Below are 16,455 nucleotides of genomic sequence, written 5' to 3' on the forward strand. Positions count from 1 at the left end.
CTTAAGGAGCTAAAATCAAGAGACAGTAGAGCTGCATTCCTTTTGGACACTCCAGGGGACTATCTGTTCTTCACCGTCTAGAGCCTGCTCACATGCCTTGGCTCATGGCCCCCTTACAGTAATGGCTTCGGTCCAATCTCTGATGCCCCTGTTGCATCTTCTCTCCCTCGATTTCCATTCTCACAACCCCTTCTCTCTGACCTGCTGACCTCCCTCTCATAAGGACCCTGTGATTACCTTGGACCCACCTGGATAACTCCCCATCCTTAATCACATCCGCAAGGTCTCTTTGCCATGTACAGAAACATTTACAGGTTAGGACATGGACATCTTGGGGGGAGGAGGTGTATTTTTCAGCCTACCACACAAGACTCTATTTACCTGTTTGCAGCTACCTGCAATTTACAAATTGTAATGATGTGTCAGAAAAATAACAATGTAAGGCCAAATTTACATAATAACAGTAAAGCCACAAATGGAAAACTTAATCAAAATTTTTTTATTTCAAGAGTTAATCATAGGATTCTTTTAAGTACCAAGTTCACCTTCTTTATTCCAAATAATTTGATATACAAAAATATTATTTACACAATGTTTTGTCAGGAACACACTAGTTATCTAAAAAGAAGCACACCGCCACAAAAACTTGAGTGTGAAATAAATAAAACTGCAATACCGAGTACTGTGCCAAAAATCGGGAACTTTAACTCCCTATTCTCCCTTCAGTCACAGGGCAGGGTGCCTACTGAGTACTAAAAAAAAATGAACTAGCCAGCTCACTCACAACTTTAGGAAGGTATAAAGTCCAGAGAACTTCCTTGATTTTTTGGAGGAACAGATATAGTTGAACCCACAGGGGCACTGCTAGAGACAAACATAATGAGGGCAAGATTCTATTTTAGACCCTATTCATCTTCCCTGAAAAACAAGAGGAATGTAGGAGTGCTCATACCATTGAGGTGCACCAAGATCTGTAAACCATTACAGGAGCTCAAAGGAGAAAACTGTGACAATCCCTCCCTCCCACAGCATTTTGGGATTGACATCTCTCAACAGTGTATTTAATTGTGAAGCTTCAGTCAACATATGATGCTATTATGCTAGATTTTCCCTAGAGGAATTTTCACCAAGCAGTAGCTTCTTTTTCAGGGTAAGAATTCAATCCTGCCCATCAGATCACTTATGTCTCCAGGAAGCTGAGATTTCATGATTTTTTCTTGCTTTGCAGTAGAGGTTAATGTTGGGTCTGATACAACAGTTGACTTGTCACCTGAGAAGCTTCTCCCCGCCAACCCCCCACCCCCGTTATAGACTGCAAACACAAAATATACTTGAAACCCCCTTGATTTAAGGGCTGAGATGCCACCTACTTTGCCCAAATAGATCATTTTCTTTTATTTTTTTAATTAATTAATTTATTTATTTATTTTTGGCTGCATTGGGTCTTTCTTGCTGCACATGGGCTTTCTCTAGCTGCGGCAAGCGGGGGCTACTCTTCATTGCATTGGCAGGCTTCTCACTGCAGTAGCTTCTCTTGTTGCGGAGCACGGGCTCTAGGCACACAGGCTTCAGTAGTTGTGTCACGTGGGCTCAGTAGCTGTGTCTCGCAGGCTCTAGAGCACAGGCTCAGTAGTTGTGGCGCACGGGCTTAGTTGCTCCGCGGCATGTGGGATCTTCCCAGACCAGGGCTCGAACCTGTGTCCCCTGCATGGGCAGGCAGATTATTAACCACTGCGCCACCAGGGAAGTCCTAGGTCATTTTCTTAATCTCTAAAACTCATGGTAGAAAGAAGAGATTTTCTTATAAGTCTAGGCCCTAGGGAATTAAGATAGGGTACTATCAAAAACCTATTTATATTTTGACCATCCAATGTATCCTATAAAGCTAACGATAGAGCACAAGTTCTGCCTACTCTTCTCAAGGTGAGAAAAGTGTGAAAAAAAGGGAAAAGTACACACACAAACACAATATATATTTATACATGTATAATATAGAAAAGGAGAGCTGCATTGTTCTCACAGATAACTAAGATTGTCACCGAAATTTTTCAAAGTGCCTTTTTCTAGATAATCATTATGTTCCTAAAAAGCTAAGTATAAATAAAATCATTATAAATGGAATCATATTCAAAGAGCATCAGGGAATTATTTTTCAATGGGATTCAATCATGAATCCTCTGGCAAAACAGAATTATCTTTTAAAGTAAATCAACACTTCTGACTTTTGTCTATACCAAGATTTCCATAGAAATTCCATTGAAGACCAACTTAATGCTGGTAAGTACTTTGGATATAACTCAGTCCAACACCTTTACTTTATGTATCAGTAAACTTAGACTCAGAAAGGCAAAATGATTTATCTCAAGTCACATAGCAAGTTTGCGGCAGAGCTAGAAATATAATCCACCCTCAACCTCTGTTAGCCTTTACTTAGAAGACCCTAAGTATGGATGACAGCAATCAAATATGTACGATCTTTAATTGGAGGCAGAAATCAATCAAGCATATTTTGGGGAAACCAGACAGAGACATCACAGAAAAACAAAACTAGAGACAAATACCTCTTATGAATATAGACACAAAAATCCTCTACAAAACACTAGCAAACTGAATCCAGCATGGTGTATAAAAAGAATTATACACATTACCAAGAGGGATTTATCCCAGGAATACAAGGTTGGGTTAACACTCCAAAATTAATTCATGTAATACACCTTATCAATAAAAACAAACAAAAAAAACCACGTGATCATCTCCCTAAATGCAAAAAAAAAAAATCGATGCCTTTTCATGATTAAAAACACCCAAACAAATTAGGAAGAGACTTTCCTCAATCTAATAAAGGGTATCTATGAAAAACCCACAGCTAACTTCATACTTAATGGTGAAAGACTAAAGCTTTCACCCTAAGATCAGGAATAAGACAAGGATGTGTGCTTTCACCAATTCTATTGAATACTGTGCTGAAGGTTCTAGCCAAGACAATTAAGCAAGAAAACTAAATAAAAGGCATACACATTGGAAAGAAGTAAAACTATCTCTATTTGCAGATGACGTGATCTTGTAAGACATCCAATAAAAAGCATTAGAACTAATATACTAGTTCAGCAAGGTTGCAGGATACAAGATTAATATACAAAAATAAGTTGTATCTCTATATACTTTTAGTGAATGATCCAAAAATTAAACTAAGAAAATAATTATTTTACAATAGCAGGAAAAAGAATAAAATATTTAGGAATAAATTTAACAAAAGAAGTGTAAACATATAGTCTGAAAACTACAAAATGTTGAAAGAAATGAAAGGAGATCTAAATTAATGGAAAAACATTCCATGTTCATAAATCACAAGATTTAATATGCTAAGATGGCAACACTCCCAAAATTGATCTACAGATTTAATGCAATCCCTACCAGAATCATAATTGGCTTCTTTGCAGAAATATTGACAAGCTAATTCTAAAATTCATATGGAAATTCAAGGGATCCAAAATAGCCAAAACAATTCTGAAAAAGAAGAACGAGGCTGGAAGACTCACAATTCCCAATTTCAAAACTTACTAAAAAGTTACAGTAGTCAAAACAGTGTGGTGATGGCATAAGGACAGACACAAAAATCAGTGGAATTGAACTGAGAGTCCAAAACTAAATCCATACATCTATAGTCAATCGATTTTTGACAAGAGTGCTGAGAAAATAAAATGGAAAAAGAATAGCCTTTCAACAAATGAGGCAAAAACCTAAATGTAACAGCTAAAATCATACAACCCTTAGAAGGAAACAGAGATATAAAATCTTTGTAACCTTGAATTAGTCAATGATTTCTTAGATACAATACCAAAAGCAAGAGAAAGAAAAGAAAAAATAAATAAATTGGACTTCATCAAAATTAAAGACTATAGTGCTTCTAAGTTTATCACTGAAAAAAAAAAAGATAATCCACTTTATGGGAGAAAATATTTGTAAACCATATATCTAATAAGGGATCTGTATTTACAATACATAACTCATATCTCAATAATAAAGAAGACAAATTAACCAATTAAAAAATGGGCAAAGGATCTGGATAGACATTTCTCCAAACATATACAAATGGCCCATGAGTACATGAAAAGGTGCCCAACATCATTAGTCATTAGGAAACACAAATCAAAACTACAGTGAGATACCACTTCATACTCACCAGGAATGGCTATAAGCAAAAAGACCTACAATAACAAGTGATGGTGAGGATGTGGAGAAACTGGAGCCCTTGCCAGTGGGACTGTAAAGCAGTGCAGTCACTTTGGAAAACTTAAGTTAAACATAGACTTACCACGTGATCCAATAATTTTACTCTTAATATGTATCCAAGAAAAATGAAAACATAGGTCCATGCAGAAACTTGTACACAAATGTACATAGCAGCATTATTCACAACAACCAAAAGGTTGAAACAACCCAAATGTCAATCAAATGATGAATGGATAAAATACAGTACATCCACACAATGAAATATTACCTGTCAATTTAAAAAATGAAGTGCTGACACACGTTACAAATGGATGAATCTTGAAAATACTTTGTTTAGTAAAAGAAGCCAGTGATAAAAGGTCACATATTATAAAGTTCCATAATAAGAAATGTCCCTAGGCAAATACACAGAAAGCAGAATTAGCAGTTGCCTAGGGTTGGGGATGGGTTGTGGGGATGTGGAGTGACCGATATAAATGGGTAAGACGTTTCTTTTTAGGGTGATGGAAAGTTCTAAAATTAGATTGTGGTGATGGTTGTGTAACTATAAAATGTATTGAATTGTACATGTAAAACAAGTGGATTTTATGGTATGTAAATTATATCTCAAAAAAGCTGTTTAAAAAAAAAAGACATTGCAGCTTCTCCATTCAATCACTTGTTCTGGGGGAGCCAGCTGTCATGTCATGAGGACATTCAAACAGCCCTATGGAGAGGTCCACATAGCAAGGAACTGAAGCATCCTGCCAACAACATGTGAGTGAGCTGTCTTGGAAGGGAACCTCCTGCCCCAGACAAGTCTTCAGGTGAATGCAGTCGTGGCCAACATCGTGACTAAAAACTCATGAGAGACCCTGAGTCAGAACCATCAGGCTAAGCAACTCCTGAATTCCTGACCCACAGAAATCATGATGCTTTAGGCCACTAAGTTTTGGCATAATTTGTTGCACAGCAATAGGTAACTAAGACCCCTTCCTTGACCCTCTCCTCAGTGTCAGGCTCTCTCTCCTAATGACGGACATCTAAGGAAATGTCTTCCCAGCAACCCTTCCTCTTCTAAGAGTTTAGTTTCCGTCCCCCGCCGCTGCATCCATATGTTCACTGTAGTAGCTGTCATGTGAGTAGAACATGATCCCATTCCCTGGCCTTAGTTGAACAATCCAAAAGTAGGCACCTTACCAAAGCCAGGCTAATAAAGTCCTTCGCTAATATTTTTGTACCTGAAGCTGATAAAAAGGCAGTGTCTCTCTGGTACCGAGAGCTGTAAGATATAAAACTTGGGGTATGTCAGCAGCCACGTTCCTTCCCACGTGGAAAAAGGTGAACAGCAGTGGAGAAAAATGAAGCCATCACATAGAGACAAGCAAAGAAGCAAAGGTTCAAGATGGAGAGAGTACAGATAGCATCAGTCTCTGGTTCCAGGGATTCCTGATGCAACTCAGTCCTTTCAGGGGGAAGACCACATGTGTCTTGTAACCCCAGCATATAAAACAGAACTCAGTACATAAGAGGTAATGAAATATTTATTGAATAAATGAATAAGATAACCCTTCCCATAGTACCCCCTCTTTTTTGTTGCTGTGGTTCAACAGAGTTAGATTTGAAACCTGGAAGTCCTAAACCTCTTCTTTGCTAACTTTATACTCTGTATATCCTTCTATTATTACATTATGACAATATATCCTAATTACTGGTTTACATGGCCTCCTCCCCTACCATCAGAGGGCAGGAAATTTTCTCATTTTTTGTATCATCAGTACCATTTAGCCTAGAAAACAGAAAGTATCAAGAAATGTTTAACTGATCTAATCATTCCTTTACTCTTGTGATCTTCAGATCTACATGCAGCCAACATCTCCTGACCGTCTAATCTGTGCCAACCAAACCAACAGTCACATTCAATTTTCACATTCGGTAGATGAGAGAAGTGAGTGTGAAAGAGTTGAATTGACTTGCCCAAGTCTACATAGCTAGTAACTGGCAGAGCTGGGATTTGGAACTAAGTCTTCCAATTCCATGTCCAGGGATGCCATGCTACTTGGTCTACACTATTGGAACACTTTCCATGTCCTTACATGTAACTTGTTGCCTTTTCACTCATCCTACAGCAGACAATACAATATTGAGCACAAACGGGCAATCGCCAGCTGCTGACTTGATATGACTATATGCTTGTCCACATTTTGAGAAGGGACCACATCAGATCAAATTACTTTGGTGCCTATTATAGCATCATGTGCTGACGGGGCCCAGTTGGCTGAAGATGAGAGAATCTTTCAAGCTATATTTTAACGGTGTTTTTGACCACTATATCCGGTCAGTTGTTCCAGCGTTTAGCAATAAATCAAAGTGACTGTTCATTTCCTTTGACAGTTAACAGTACTAATGAATTCAGTATAATCTCACCATCCATCAGAAAAATTTCTAAAATGCAAGCTTGAAGCTGATGATTCACACAGTAGAGAAGGGGAAATAAAGCAGTTCTCATTGTTTTCTACAAAACTAGCATTGTAAAAAAATTTTGAAAAACTAGCATTGTTTGCAAAATCCAGAAACTGAGCAGTTGGTGGACTACTAATAAAGTAGGTTGCTCCTTGGTCATTTAGCAAAAAGCTGCTTGTTGCACCACTGTCAATGGCTGAGGAGCATATGATTTCAAGTAGCTTTTGCTGTACAGAACGAATCTACATACATAAATCAGTGAATCGTTATGTAAGAAAAGAAAAAGAAATTCAAATTTTCCACACCAGAAAACATCTGACACTGAACCTGGCACAAATCAGATATTAATACTGAATAAATGTTTACTGAATAAATTATTGAATAGCCCTTTGAAAACATCAATTGTCTATTAAATTGAGAGAGAAAAATCAAACCAGCCAAACATACACAGGTTACATTAGGAACTCCAAAAAATTATGGAGTAACTGGCTCAAGATTCATAAATTCACAATGACCAAAAAAAAAAAAAAAGATTTTAAGCCAATGTTTAAAAACGTTGAAATAAGTAAGCATGCATTTGACATCCCTCTTAAATTAAGTCACCACACTGGCGCTCAGTGTAACGCTAACCAGCAATAACAAAAAATTAAAAGAACAGATCTAACTTTGCAATCTGTTCAAAACAGTAACAAGGTGTACTAGGCACGCACTTGAAACCTGCTATTTAAGCTCTGTGTCTACACAATAAAAGAATATCCCAATATGCCAAAGAAGCTGAATCAAAAGCCTTAATAAACACAAGAACATTTAATAGTAATAATGAACAATTCATTAAAATGTATTATCTGTTCAGAAGTGCAAAAGGATCTCTAATAGGAGACTGGGCTCCACAAATATAAACCCAACCTATACTGATTAGTCCGAATAAGCATTTTCCAAAATGAACAACCCATAACGAATAACGTAACAAGTATAAAGCCTGGGACGACCCTAGTGATCGCAAACATCAGAACGTGAGCGCTTAAGCTGGCTAGTTAGCCGCTTTTACCTAGAGCTTCAAATTTACTGAGCCTTCTTCTCAAGAGACCTTTGAAAGAAATTTAAGGCCAAGTATAGTATTTCATGACGATTGCAAATAAAGGCACTCAGTCCCTGGAGCCCGCGATCCCTCTTTATGTCACTAGAGACTGGACTCCTGAAAAGGCTGGGGGAAAGCCACCCTTTCATCTTGCCCAGGACCGCAGCACCTTAGGGACCCCTCTAGGGAAGTACAGGAGCGGAGAAGTGAGTCATGCTCCAAAACTAAGCGTCGTTCACCCTACACTGAGGAAGGCGCACCTTTCACCCTAGACAGGATGCAGTGACAGATGTGGCACCTGTGCGGGAAGGGGGTGCGAAGACATCCTCAGAGTCAGTGCCAACAGGCAGCTGTCGGCTGCTCCGCGGGCTCCAACGCCCCGCGCCCGCCGCTCATTCCCGGGCTGGGGAAAACTTTCCGCCAGCTCCCCTCGGGCGCGCACCCACCTCCCGGGACCCCCGGGCTCCCGCCCCGTCCGAGAGGCCCCGCCCAGGGCCCGCCCCCCGTGCCCCCAGCCCAAGCAGACCCCTGCGTGCCCTCGGGGCGCGCCCCCGCGCCCAGCCCGGCCGGCAGAGGGCGGGGTCGCTCACCCGTCCGCAGCTCGTGCTTGACAGTGAGGAGCTGCTCGCCCCCAGCGCCGCCGTCCCTGCTGGTCCCTGTGGCGCCGCCACCGCTGCTGCCGCCCTCCTCCTCCATCTTCTCCCTTTCCCGATCCCGAGGGGTCCTCCGAGGGGACCCGGGAGACAGCAGACGCCCGGGCCCTCACAGCTCCCGCTGCAGCCCCAGGAGCCGGGGTGCGGCGGCTCCAGAACTCGGACGCCGAGACGAGTAGCTTTCCCGCTCTGGCCGCACGGCTAGCTCCTCCGCCTCCTCCCCCTTCGGCGGGCACCGCTAGTACCGCGCAACCAAACCGCCCCCTACTCCGCCGCCTCCTCCGTCAAGCTGGTCCGCCCACAGCCAGCAAGGTAGCCACAGCCATTCGAGCCGCCATCGCTTATTGGGCACAGGGCGCGCGCATCTGTCAGCGCCGGCTTCCATTGGACAGTCCTCTCTGACGCGTCACGAACCGCCCCGCCCCTCTCCTCGAATTGTTGTTGCTTGGCGGAGTGGCAGGAGAGGGAGGAGCGCAACCGCTCCGATTGGTGAGACTGGAGTTCTGCCCCGCCCATCTCCGCTGGTGCGCACGCGCAGTCAGAACGTTCCCTTCCCTGACATTCCCAGAACGGTCACACCCCTCATTCCCCAGCTTCGATCTGTTAGTAAACAGTGTCTAGTAGTCAGGAGGCGCTCGGGGTCTGTGATTGGCTATTGCCGAAAGAGGCGGGGAGGGCTGATTGGAACGTTTGGTCCGCCAGTCACCGTGGACAGAGGAGGAGCTTAAAAGAAAGCGCTTCTCACGCACGTGTTTGCAGACGTACCTGATGGTCCCTGGCAGCGATCCATAGGTGTGTGACCAGCGGGACGACAGCGTGTCTTAAAAAGGTGTTACTCGCCCTAGTGAGTCCTAAACAAAGTTAAGTGGAATTCGTGCTTAAGTACAAGTAAGTCTCCATGAGTACTTTTGCAAAGGATAAACATTTCCATTTTGTACAAGACGCATCCTAGGCACCAAAAGGCTACAGAGATTAATAAAATAGAATACAATCCCTGCCCCTAAGCAACTTTCAATAGAACACGAGCAACAGACGATCTGTGAAATACATAGGAAACTGTAAAGCAGAATTCGAAATAATACAGTCGTACAAACTGTTAAGAGAACTGTACAGATGGCAATAATTATTCTCAGTAGAGGAGCTGGGGAAGGCTTTTAGGGCAAGGAGGCATTTGAGATAACCAGCTTAAAAGGATGGGTGAGATAGAAATACCAGTAGCAGATACAGAGATAGTAACTGTGAGCTAGGCCTGGAAGTGGAGAAGGCAAGGGTAGGTTAAGTGATTGATAAGGCTGGATGGAAGTATGATATAAGAGACACAGCTAAAAAGGTAAGATTCCATAAGATAATGAAGAACCTGAGGGCTTCCCTGGTGGCGCAGTGGTTGAGAGTCCACCTGCTGATGCAGGAGACACGGGTTCGTGCCCCGGTCCGAGAGGATCCCACATGCCACGGAGCAGCTGGGCCTGTGAGCCATGGCCACTGAGTCTGTGCATCCAGAACCTGTGCTCCACAACGGGAGAGGCCACAACAGTGAGAGGCCTGCGTACCGCAAAAAAAAAAAAAAAAAAAAAAGAACCTGACCACAATGCTAAACAGTGCAGATTTTATTTAGTACAAGATGGGGAGCCTCAAAGAGTAGCTACGCTATCAAAGCTGTTCTCTTGGAAGTTAGCTTCGGTTATAGTGAGAAGACGGACTGAAGGGAAGAGGGGAAAGATGGCACAGCAAGAATACTTTTGCAAGGATAGAACTTATGGGAGTTTCCCATGAGAATGGGAAAAGGAGGGGATTAAAGATGGACACTTGGATATAATTCACATAGAAGTGAACTTTTAAACCAATCAGGGATTAGATCAGGAGGTCAGCAAACTGTTTTTCAAAGAGTCAAATAGTAAATAGTTATTTTAGGCTTTGCAGGCCATGTGGTCTCTTTCACAGCTATTCACCTCTGCTATTGCAGTGTGAAAGCAGCCCTAAACAATAAGAAAACTAACCGATATGGCTGTGTTCCAATAAAACTTTATTTATGGACATTGTAATTAAATTTAACACGTTTCACGTGATGATATATTCTTTTAATTCTTTTCAAACATTAAAAAATATAAAAACTATTCTTAGCTCTTGGGCCATTAAAAAAACAGGCAGGAAATCAGATTTGGCCTGCAGGCCATAGTTTGCAGACTCCTGGGTTAGACTGCCATAGAAAAGAAAGCAGAGAAGCCTCAGCAGCTGCTTCAGGCTGCTTCAGCTCCCTGGGCTTACCTGCCTGGAATATTCATCCCACTAAACCATGACTGCCTACTTGTCTTTCTCCTCCACAAGTAGTGTGCTGTTTGGAGCCAGGAAATGACTGTGTGCAATGTTCATTTGTTCACTCAACAACTTTTATGCCAGTTATGAACCAAGTACTATGATGGGTACTAGAGACACAGGGGGAGCAAAACAGATGCAATCCTTGCTCTTCTAGAGCATACAGTTTTGAAATGGAAATCAGTATTAAATAATCACATAAAGGAATGTAAACTTTCCATTGTGATCATGCTGTAAAGGAAAATAATAGGGTGCTGCAATAGAATATATCAGGGAGGCCTAATTTAGGTTGGAGGAGCTTGAAGGCCTTTATAAGGAAGTCTTACTTAAGGTAATTCTTTAAAGATGAGTAGATTTTAACCAGGATGTGGCAGAGACTGGCCTGATGCTCACCAATCTCATTTCCTCTTCCTGGACACACAGGAAAAGTACATTTTTTTTTTCCTTTGCAGTTAGGCCAGGGTCATGTGACTGTGATCTGGCCAACGGGTTGTGGGCACATGCAGTGTGTGCCATTTCCAGGCCTGGCCACATGCATATCACTCACGCCCTCTTCTCTTTCCACAGCACCTACAAAGGCCACATGTTGAATGTGGGCATGCCACAATTTTAGATGCACCCTGAAACCCTGCATCTCCACTTGAAGAAGAGCCACCCTGACCTCCTTCAGACTGAGATGTGAGCAATAAATAAATCTTTTTAGGCATAAGCTACAGACATGTTGGGGTTGTTTGCTACCAAAGCAGAATCCAGTCTACCCTGACAATTTCACAAGTGAATTGCTGGGGCGAGAAAATTCTAGGAAGATGCAAAGTCCTGAGACAGGCAAAGAGTCTATTGTATGTTAGGGACTGAGAGAGAGCAAATGGGGCCATAACACAGTAAGCAAGAGATGAGGTGAGGGAGGCAGACAGAGACCCAATCGTGTAGTTTGTGGTAAGCCTATTAGTAACTCGGGAGTTTTTCCTGTGTGAAGTCAGAAGCAATGGAAGGAATTGAGATGGGAGAATGATAGAATTGGGGTAGTATTTTCAAAAGGTACTGTGGTTAGTGTTTAGAGACTGGGCTGGAGGGAGCAAGAAGGGATACAGGGAGACCAGTGAGGAGGTTATCACAGCAGTTTGGGCAAAAGATGATAGCAGGCATTGTAGATATGGAAAAGAAAAGGATGGTGTCTAGATATATATTTTGGACTCCATGAAGGATTGATGTCATGGGCGAGGATAAAAGGGGTGTCTGGAACAACACCAAAGTTTCTAGCAGGTGCAAATGTGTGGATGAAAGAGGAAGGTGGTACTGTGTAACGAGGGGCTGAATTAAAGGAAGAGCACACAGAGAGAATATCCAGAGTTTAATTTTAAGACATTCAATGCCAATATTAAGTAGCTATGTGGTTATATGAGTCTGGAACTCTGCAGAGAGGTCTAGGGTAGAGATATAAATTTAGGAAGCACTGGCACATAGACAGTATTTGAGGCCAGAGTTATGAATAAGATTACCGGGGGGAGAATGCACAGAAGGAAGAGAAGAGGAGGCCAGGACTGCACTCTAGGAATTTCAACATTGAGCTGCTGGAATGAGAAGGGGGAACTGGAAGCGCAGGAGGAAAGCCCAGAGAGTTTTGTTTCTTGGAAGCCAAAGTGTTTCAAGAAGGAGGGAGTGATCAGCTGGGTTACATGCCCTGAGAGGTCACATGAGATGAAATCTGGGGAAGTTCCCATACATTTGCCAACTTGGGTGCCACTGGTGACAATTTCCTAGGCAATTTTGGTAGAGCAAATGAGAGGTGAAGGAGTAGAAACAGTGTGCATGAACATGTTTTTCAAGGAGTTAGCCTCTGAATGAAAATAAAGAAATGCCCTAGCTGAAGGGATCCAGGGAGGTGGGGTTTTTTTCTACTCTTTACTTTCAGATAATCTTTAAGTTGCAGATAAGTTGCAAAACCAGTACAGAGTTTCCACACACCCTCCACCCAGCTTTTCCTGAGGTTAATATGTTACATACCAAGTTCAATCATCAAAACTGAGAAATTAACATTGGTACAATATTCTTAAATAAACGACAGACTCTACGGATTTCGCCACTTGTTTCATAAAAATGGTCTCTGTATTTTTAAATGGTTGAAAAAGAATGCAAAGAAGAAGAGTACACCGTGACCCATGAAGGTTATGTGAGATTCCAATTTCTATGTGCCAGAATCCAATCCATTTTCCTACATTACGTTCAGTGGTCATAGCTCTTCAGTCTTCTCCAATCTGTAGCAGTTCCTTAGTCTTTCCTTGCCTTTCATGACCTTAACTCTTTTGAAAAGTACTGGTCAAGTATTTTTGTAGAATACCCTGTGACTTGGGTTCGTCTGATGTTTTGTTTATGATTAACTTGAGGTTACACATTTTGGGGCAAGAGTACCATAGAGGTCACATGCTCTGTCAGTTCATTGTATCGGGGTGCAGGAAGTTTATATGCTTATATGTACTTGTGATGTCAACCTTGAACACTTGGTTAAGGTGGTGTTTGCCAGGTTTCTCTAAAACTATTTTCCCACTGTAATTAATAAATATTGGGAGGGTGTGTGAGATACTTCTAGACTGTGCAAATATTCCGTTTCTCTTTAAACTTCCACCCACTGGTTTTAGCATCATTGGGTGGATCTTGCCTACAACAGCTATGACTGTGGTATTCTAATGGTAATTTTCTATTCAGTTGTTTTTTAAGATGAGAAGTACTGGAACCTGTTTGGATGGTGATGGGATGGTGATGGGGGAGAGGTTGGAGAACCAATGAAGACAATCTCTGAAAACGTGGGCGGGGCTGGGAGCCTGAGCTCTCTGTGAGGTTTGCCTTTGATGGGAAGAGGCCCCAAGTCCTTCACTGTGGCAGGAGAGTGGGAAGAGGGGCTGGTGGCAAGCATGGCCCGGCTTGTAGACTTGAGGGTATGTTGGTTATCTCATCTCAGTATCCCTGGCATCTAACATTGGCTCTAGCCCAGAATGGGCTTTCAGTAAATGTTGAAGGAATGAAAAGTGAATGAGAGAAAGTAGGAAACCTACACTTAAAGAGTAGGTATAAAAAGACCAGCTAATTGTGGGTATATCTCAGTAAAGCAGGAATAGGCCCTATGAGCTGACCCCACTTGTAGATAGTTAAAAACCACACAGTTGTGCACACATGTAACAAAGAGCTTATTTCAGAGATTCAAGCTCTGTGCTGAGGGACAAAGGAGCTGGGATGAGATGGATTTGGGATCTGAGGATCGTAGAAACAGTTTGGAACAGTCACTGTGGAAAATAAATATTGTGTATTGTGAGCCACCTTGGATGACTGCTGACTAGCACTGGGGGCTCAGGTAGAGTCTGAAAGCCTGAATCAGGATAGTTAAACGTCTTTTCTCTAACAATTTACACTCCCCCTCAGGTTTGGAGGTTAGCAGTTGGGCAACAACCTGGTTGAAATCAGTGACCCTGGGGCCCAAGCAGGGTGAGAGGGCAGTGAAGCCAGCAATAAACTGCTAGCCTGGGGGAACAGGGTGGAGTCCAGGAGCTGGAGCTCACATAGATGAAGTAGAACAGCACTTCTCAACCTTGGCTGCACATTAGAATCACCTGGGATACATAAAAAATAAATATTTCCATCTCTGAAAAGTATGAATTAATTGGTCTGAGGCAGGGCCTCGACTTCAGGGTTTTGGGTTTTTTTTATAACTCCCCAGGTGATTATAATGTAGAACCACTCTTGCAGTGTGCAACTCTAATGTACAACCATTAGAGTAGAGGATGGTAAGAGCAAGTTGGAGTTTTGAAACACTGGCAACTTTTCAGAGGTGATGATGCTGGGTAGGGTAGGAAGGAAAATTATAAATCAGTGGCTGAAAATGCCAAATCAAATGGGTGGGCGGGGCTTAACTGATTAGGCAGCAACACTAGAGGATGGCTTGGAGTCAAAGGAGGAACCGTGCTGAAGAGGAGCGAGATGGTGGACAGGGCTCTGTAGGTAGCTGCTGGAATTGAGGGAAACATCCCTGCTCCCTCCTGCCCTGAGAGATGGACAAGTAGGGAGGGTGGGCCTGTCCATGACAGGGCTGGGAAGGGGAAGGTATCCAGGAGAAAGTCAGGTTTCTGCTAAGGCTGGGAAGAGTAATAGAGGAAAAAGCTTGAAAATATGTTTGTTCCCCTTAGGAATGGCCTTTCACCAGGCTTGCTGGTACCTGGTGCCAGAATGGGGCTCCCTGCTCACCCCATTATCTTGTGGGCCTGTGTCCATGGCACCATGCTACATGATCTTCTTATCCTTAGCGTGGGGGTCTGGAGCAAAGTGGCAGGTGGAGGGCCTTGCTCGGTGTGAGCCCTCAGGACTTAATGATCCCATTATTCATACACTGTGACCTGGAATCTCCTCACCTTTGGATTTGTAAGAATTGGGAAACTTCAGAGGCTCACCACCTCACACTCCCCTTTAATGGGCTCTATCAAAACACTCAGATGTATACTCAGAGAAGAAAGAACTTCTTTCAAAAAGTCAAAAATGACATTACCAACATCTTGATTCTGTTTTTGACCCTGTCAGAACCTTCATGTGTGGTATAGATCCAGGAAATTTAAGGGACTCTATGTAGCTGCAGAGACCAACAGAGTCACGGAGTGTGAAGTTCATACTCTCAGAAGGCAGCCATCCATGGCTGAAGTGGATGTATTGCCACTGTTCTCAAGAAGGATGTTGGGAATGCACACACTCACACCTTGAGTTCACAATTGGGAAGGAAATTCTGTGAGGGGGGAGCAGCATTTAGACAGTTTTCTCACTCTACTTTCTGGTATCCCATATTGAACCTACAGAGCTTAGAAATCCTCCAAATGTGGCAGATATGAAGCACTTGACTGAATCTGAGGATCCGGTCTGAGATCTGGCTATGTGGACCTGTGCTGACCAGTGCACAGCTGGGGGAGACTGTAGAGGCATGCACATCACAAATATATCCAGGTAAAGATAGCAAAGACATTTTTACTCCCTTCCTTCTCACTCATACACCCCCAAATCTTCCGGAAGCAACAAAAAGCAAAGCAAAGCAAAAACACAGAAAATGCCCCATTTTTAATGAAACAAGGAAACTCTCAAAACCTCAAACCACAAACCGTGAAGTATGCCTGTCAAATACTGTAAAAATATGTGCTGAAATTCGTGAAATGCTGAGAGCCAACATACACTGCCTCCAGGCTTGAGCAGGAAACACATTTTCTTAGATGTTGGTGTCATACTCCCAAGGGACCAAATCATTGATCCTTGGATTGGAGTGGGGTTTCCCAAAGGCAAGGGAGATCTTATATTACTGGGGGAACAGGAGATAAATTTAGGTGGTACACGGACAGTCATTTAATTATATCAACTAGCAAAATGAAAAAGTGATTCATTTAGAGCTTGCTTTCATTTGTAATTGCATCAAGGAGAAAGTCTTGGTTTGGTACCAATAGCCTTTAACTTATTTCTAATTTGTACTAAACTCTCTTTCTAACCAGAAAAATATAGACCTCAGACAACTGTATCTAGCTAGAACTTACTATCTTTGTTGTGTTTTCATTGTATTTATTTTAATAGTTACTTCCTATTTATGGCAAGTGATACTGGCTTTTCATTTATAATAGTGGTATGCCTCCATTTTAAATAAGTAAAAATTGGGAATTGATTCAAAGAAGAATGTTGGTTATACCAGAGAGGACATGCAGATGAGGCAAAAATTGAGAA

At 42.4% G+C, this 16,455-nt stretch overlaps 1 protein-coding gene across 2 annotated transcripts in view; it reads right to left on the reverse strand.

Moving 5' to 3' along the window:
* RPS6KA5 (ribosomal protein S6 kinase A5) overlaps positions 1-8,634 on the reverse strand; it is a 182,949-nt gene extending 174,315 nt beyond the window's left edge. The window contains exon 1 of one of the 2 annotated variants that reach the window (XM_081229462.1): positions 8,344-8,634. Coding sequence is in view for 1 of the 2 variants with exons in the window: in XM_081229461.1 (XP_081085587.1) it covers positions 8,344-8,449 (106 nt within the window). In the remaining variant the exon portion in view is untranslated. The remainder of the gene's footprint in view (positions 1-8,343) is intronic. The other variant, XM_081229461.1, reaches the window with a different exon arrangement.
* Positions 8,635-16,455: the final 7,821 nt, after the last annotated feature.

This window comes from Mesoplodon bidens (assembly GCF_964165515.1).
Source record: "Mesoplodon bidens genome assembly, chromosome: 3".
In the NCBI taxonomy this organism is placed as follows: domain Eukaryota; kingdom Metazoa; phylum Chordata; class Mammalia; order Artiodactyla; family Ziphiidae; genus Mesoplodon; species Mesoplodon bidens.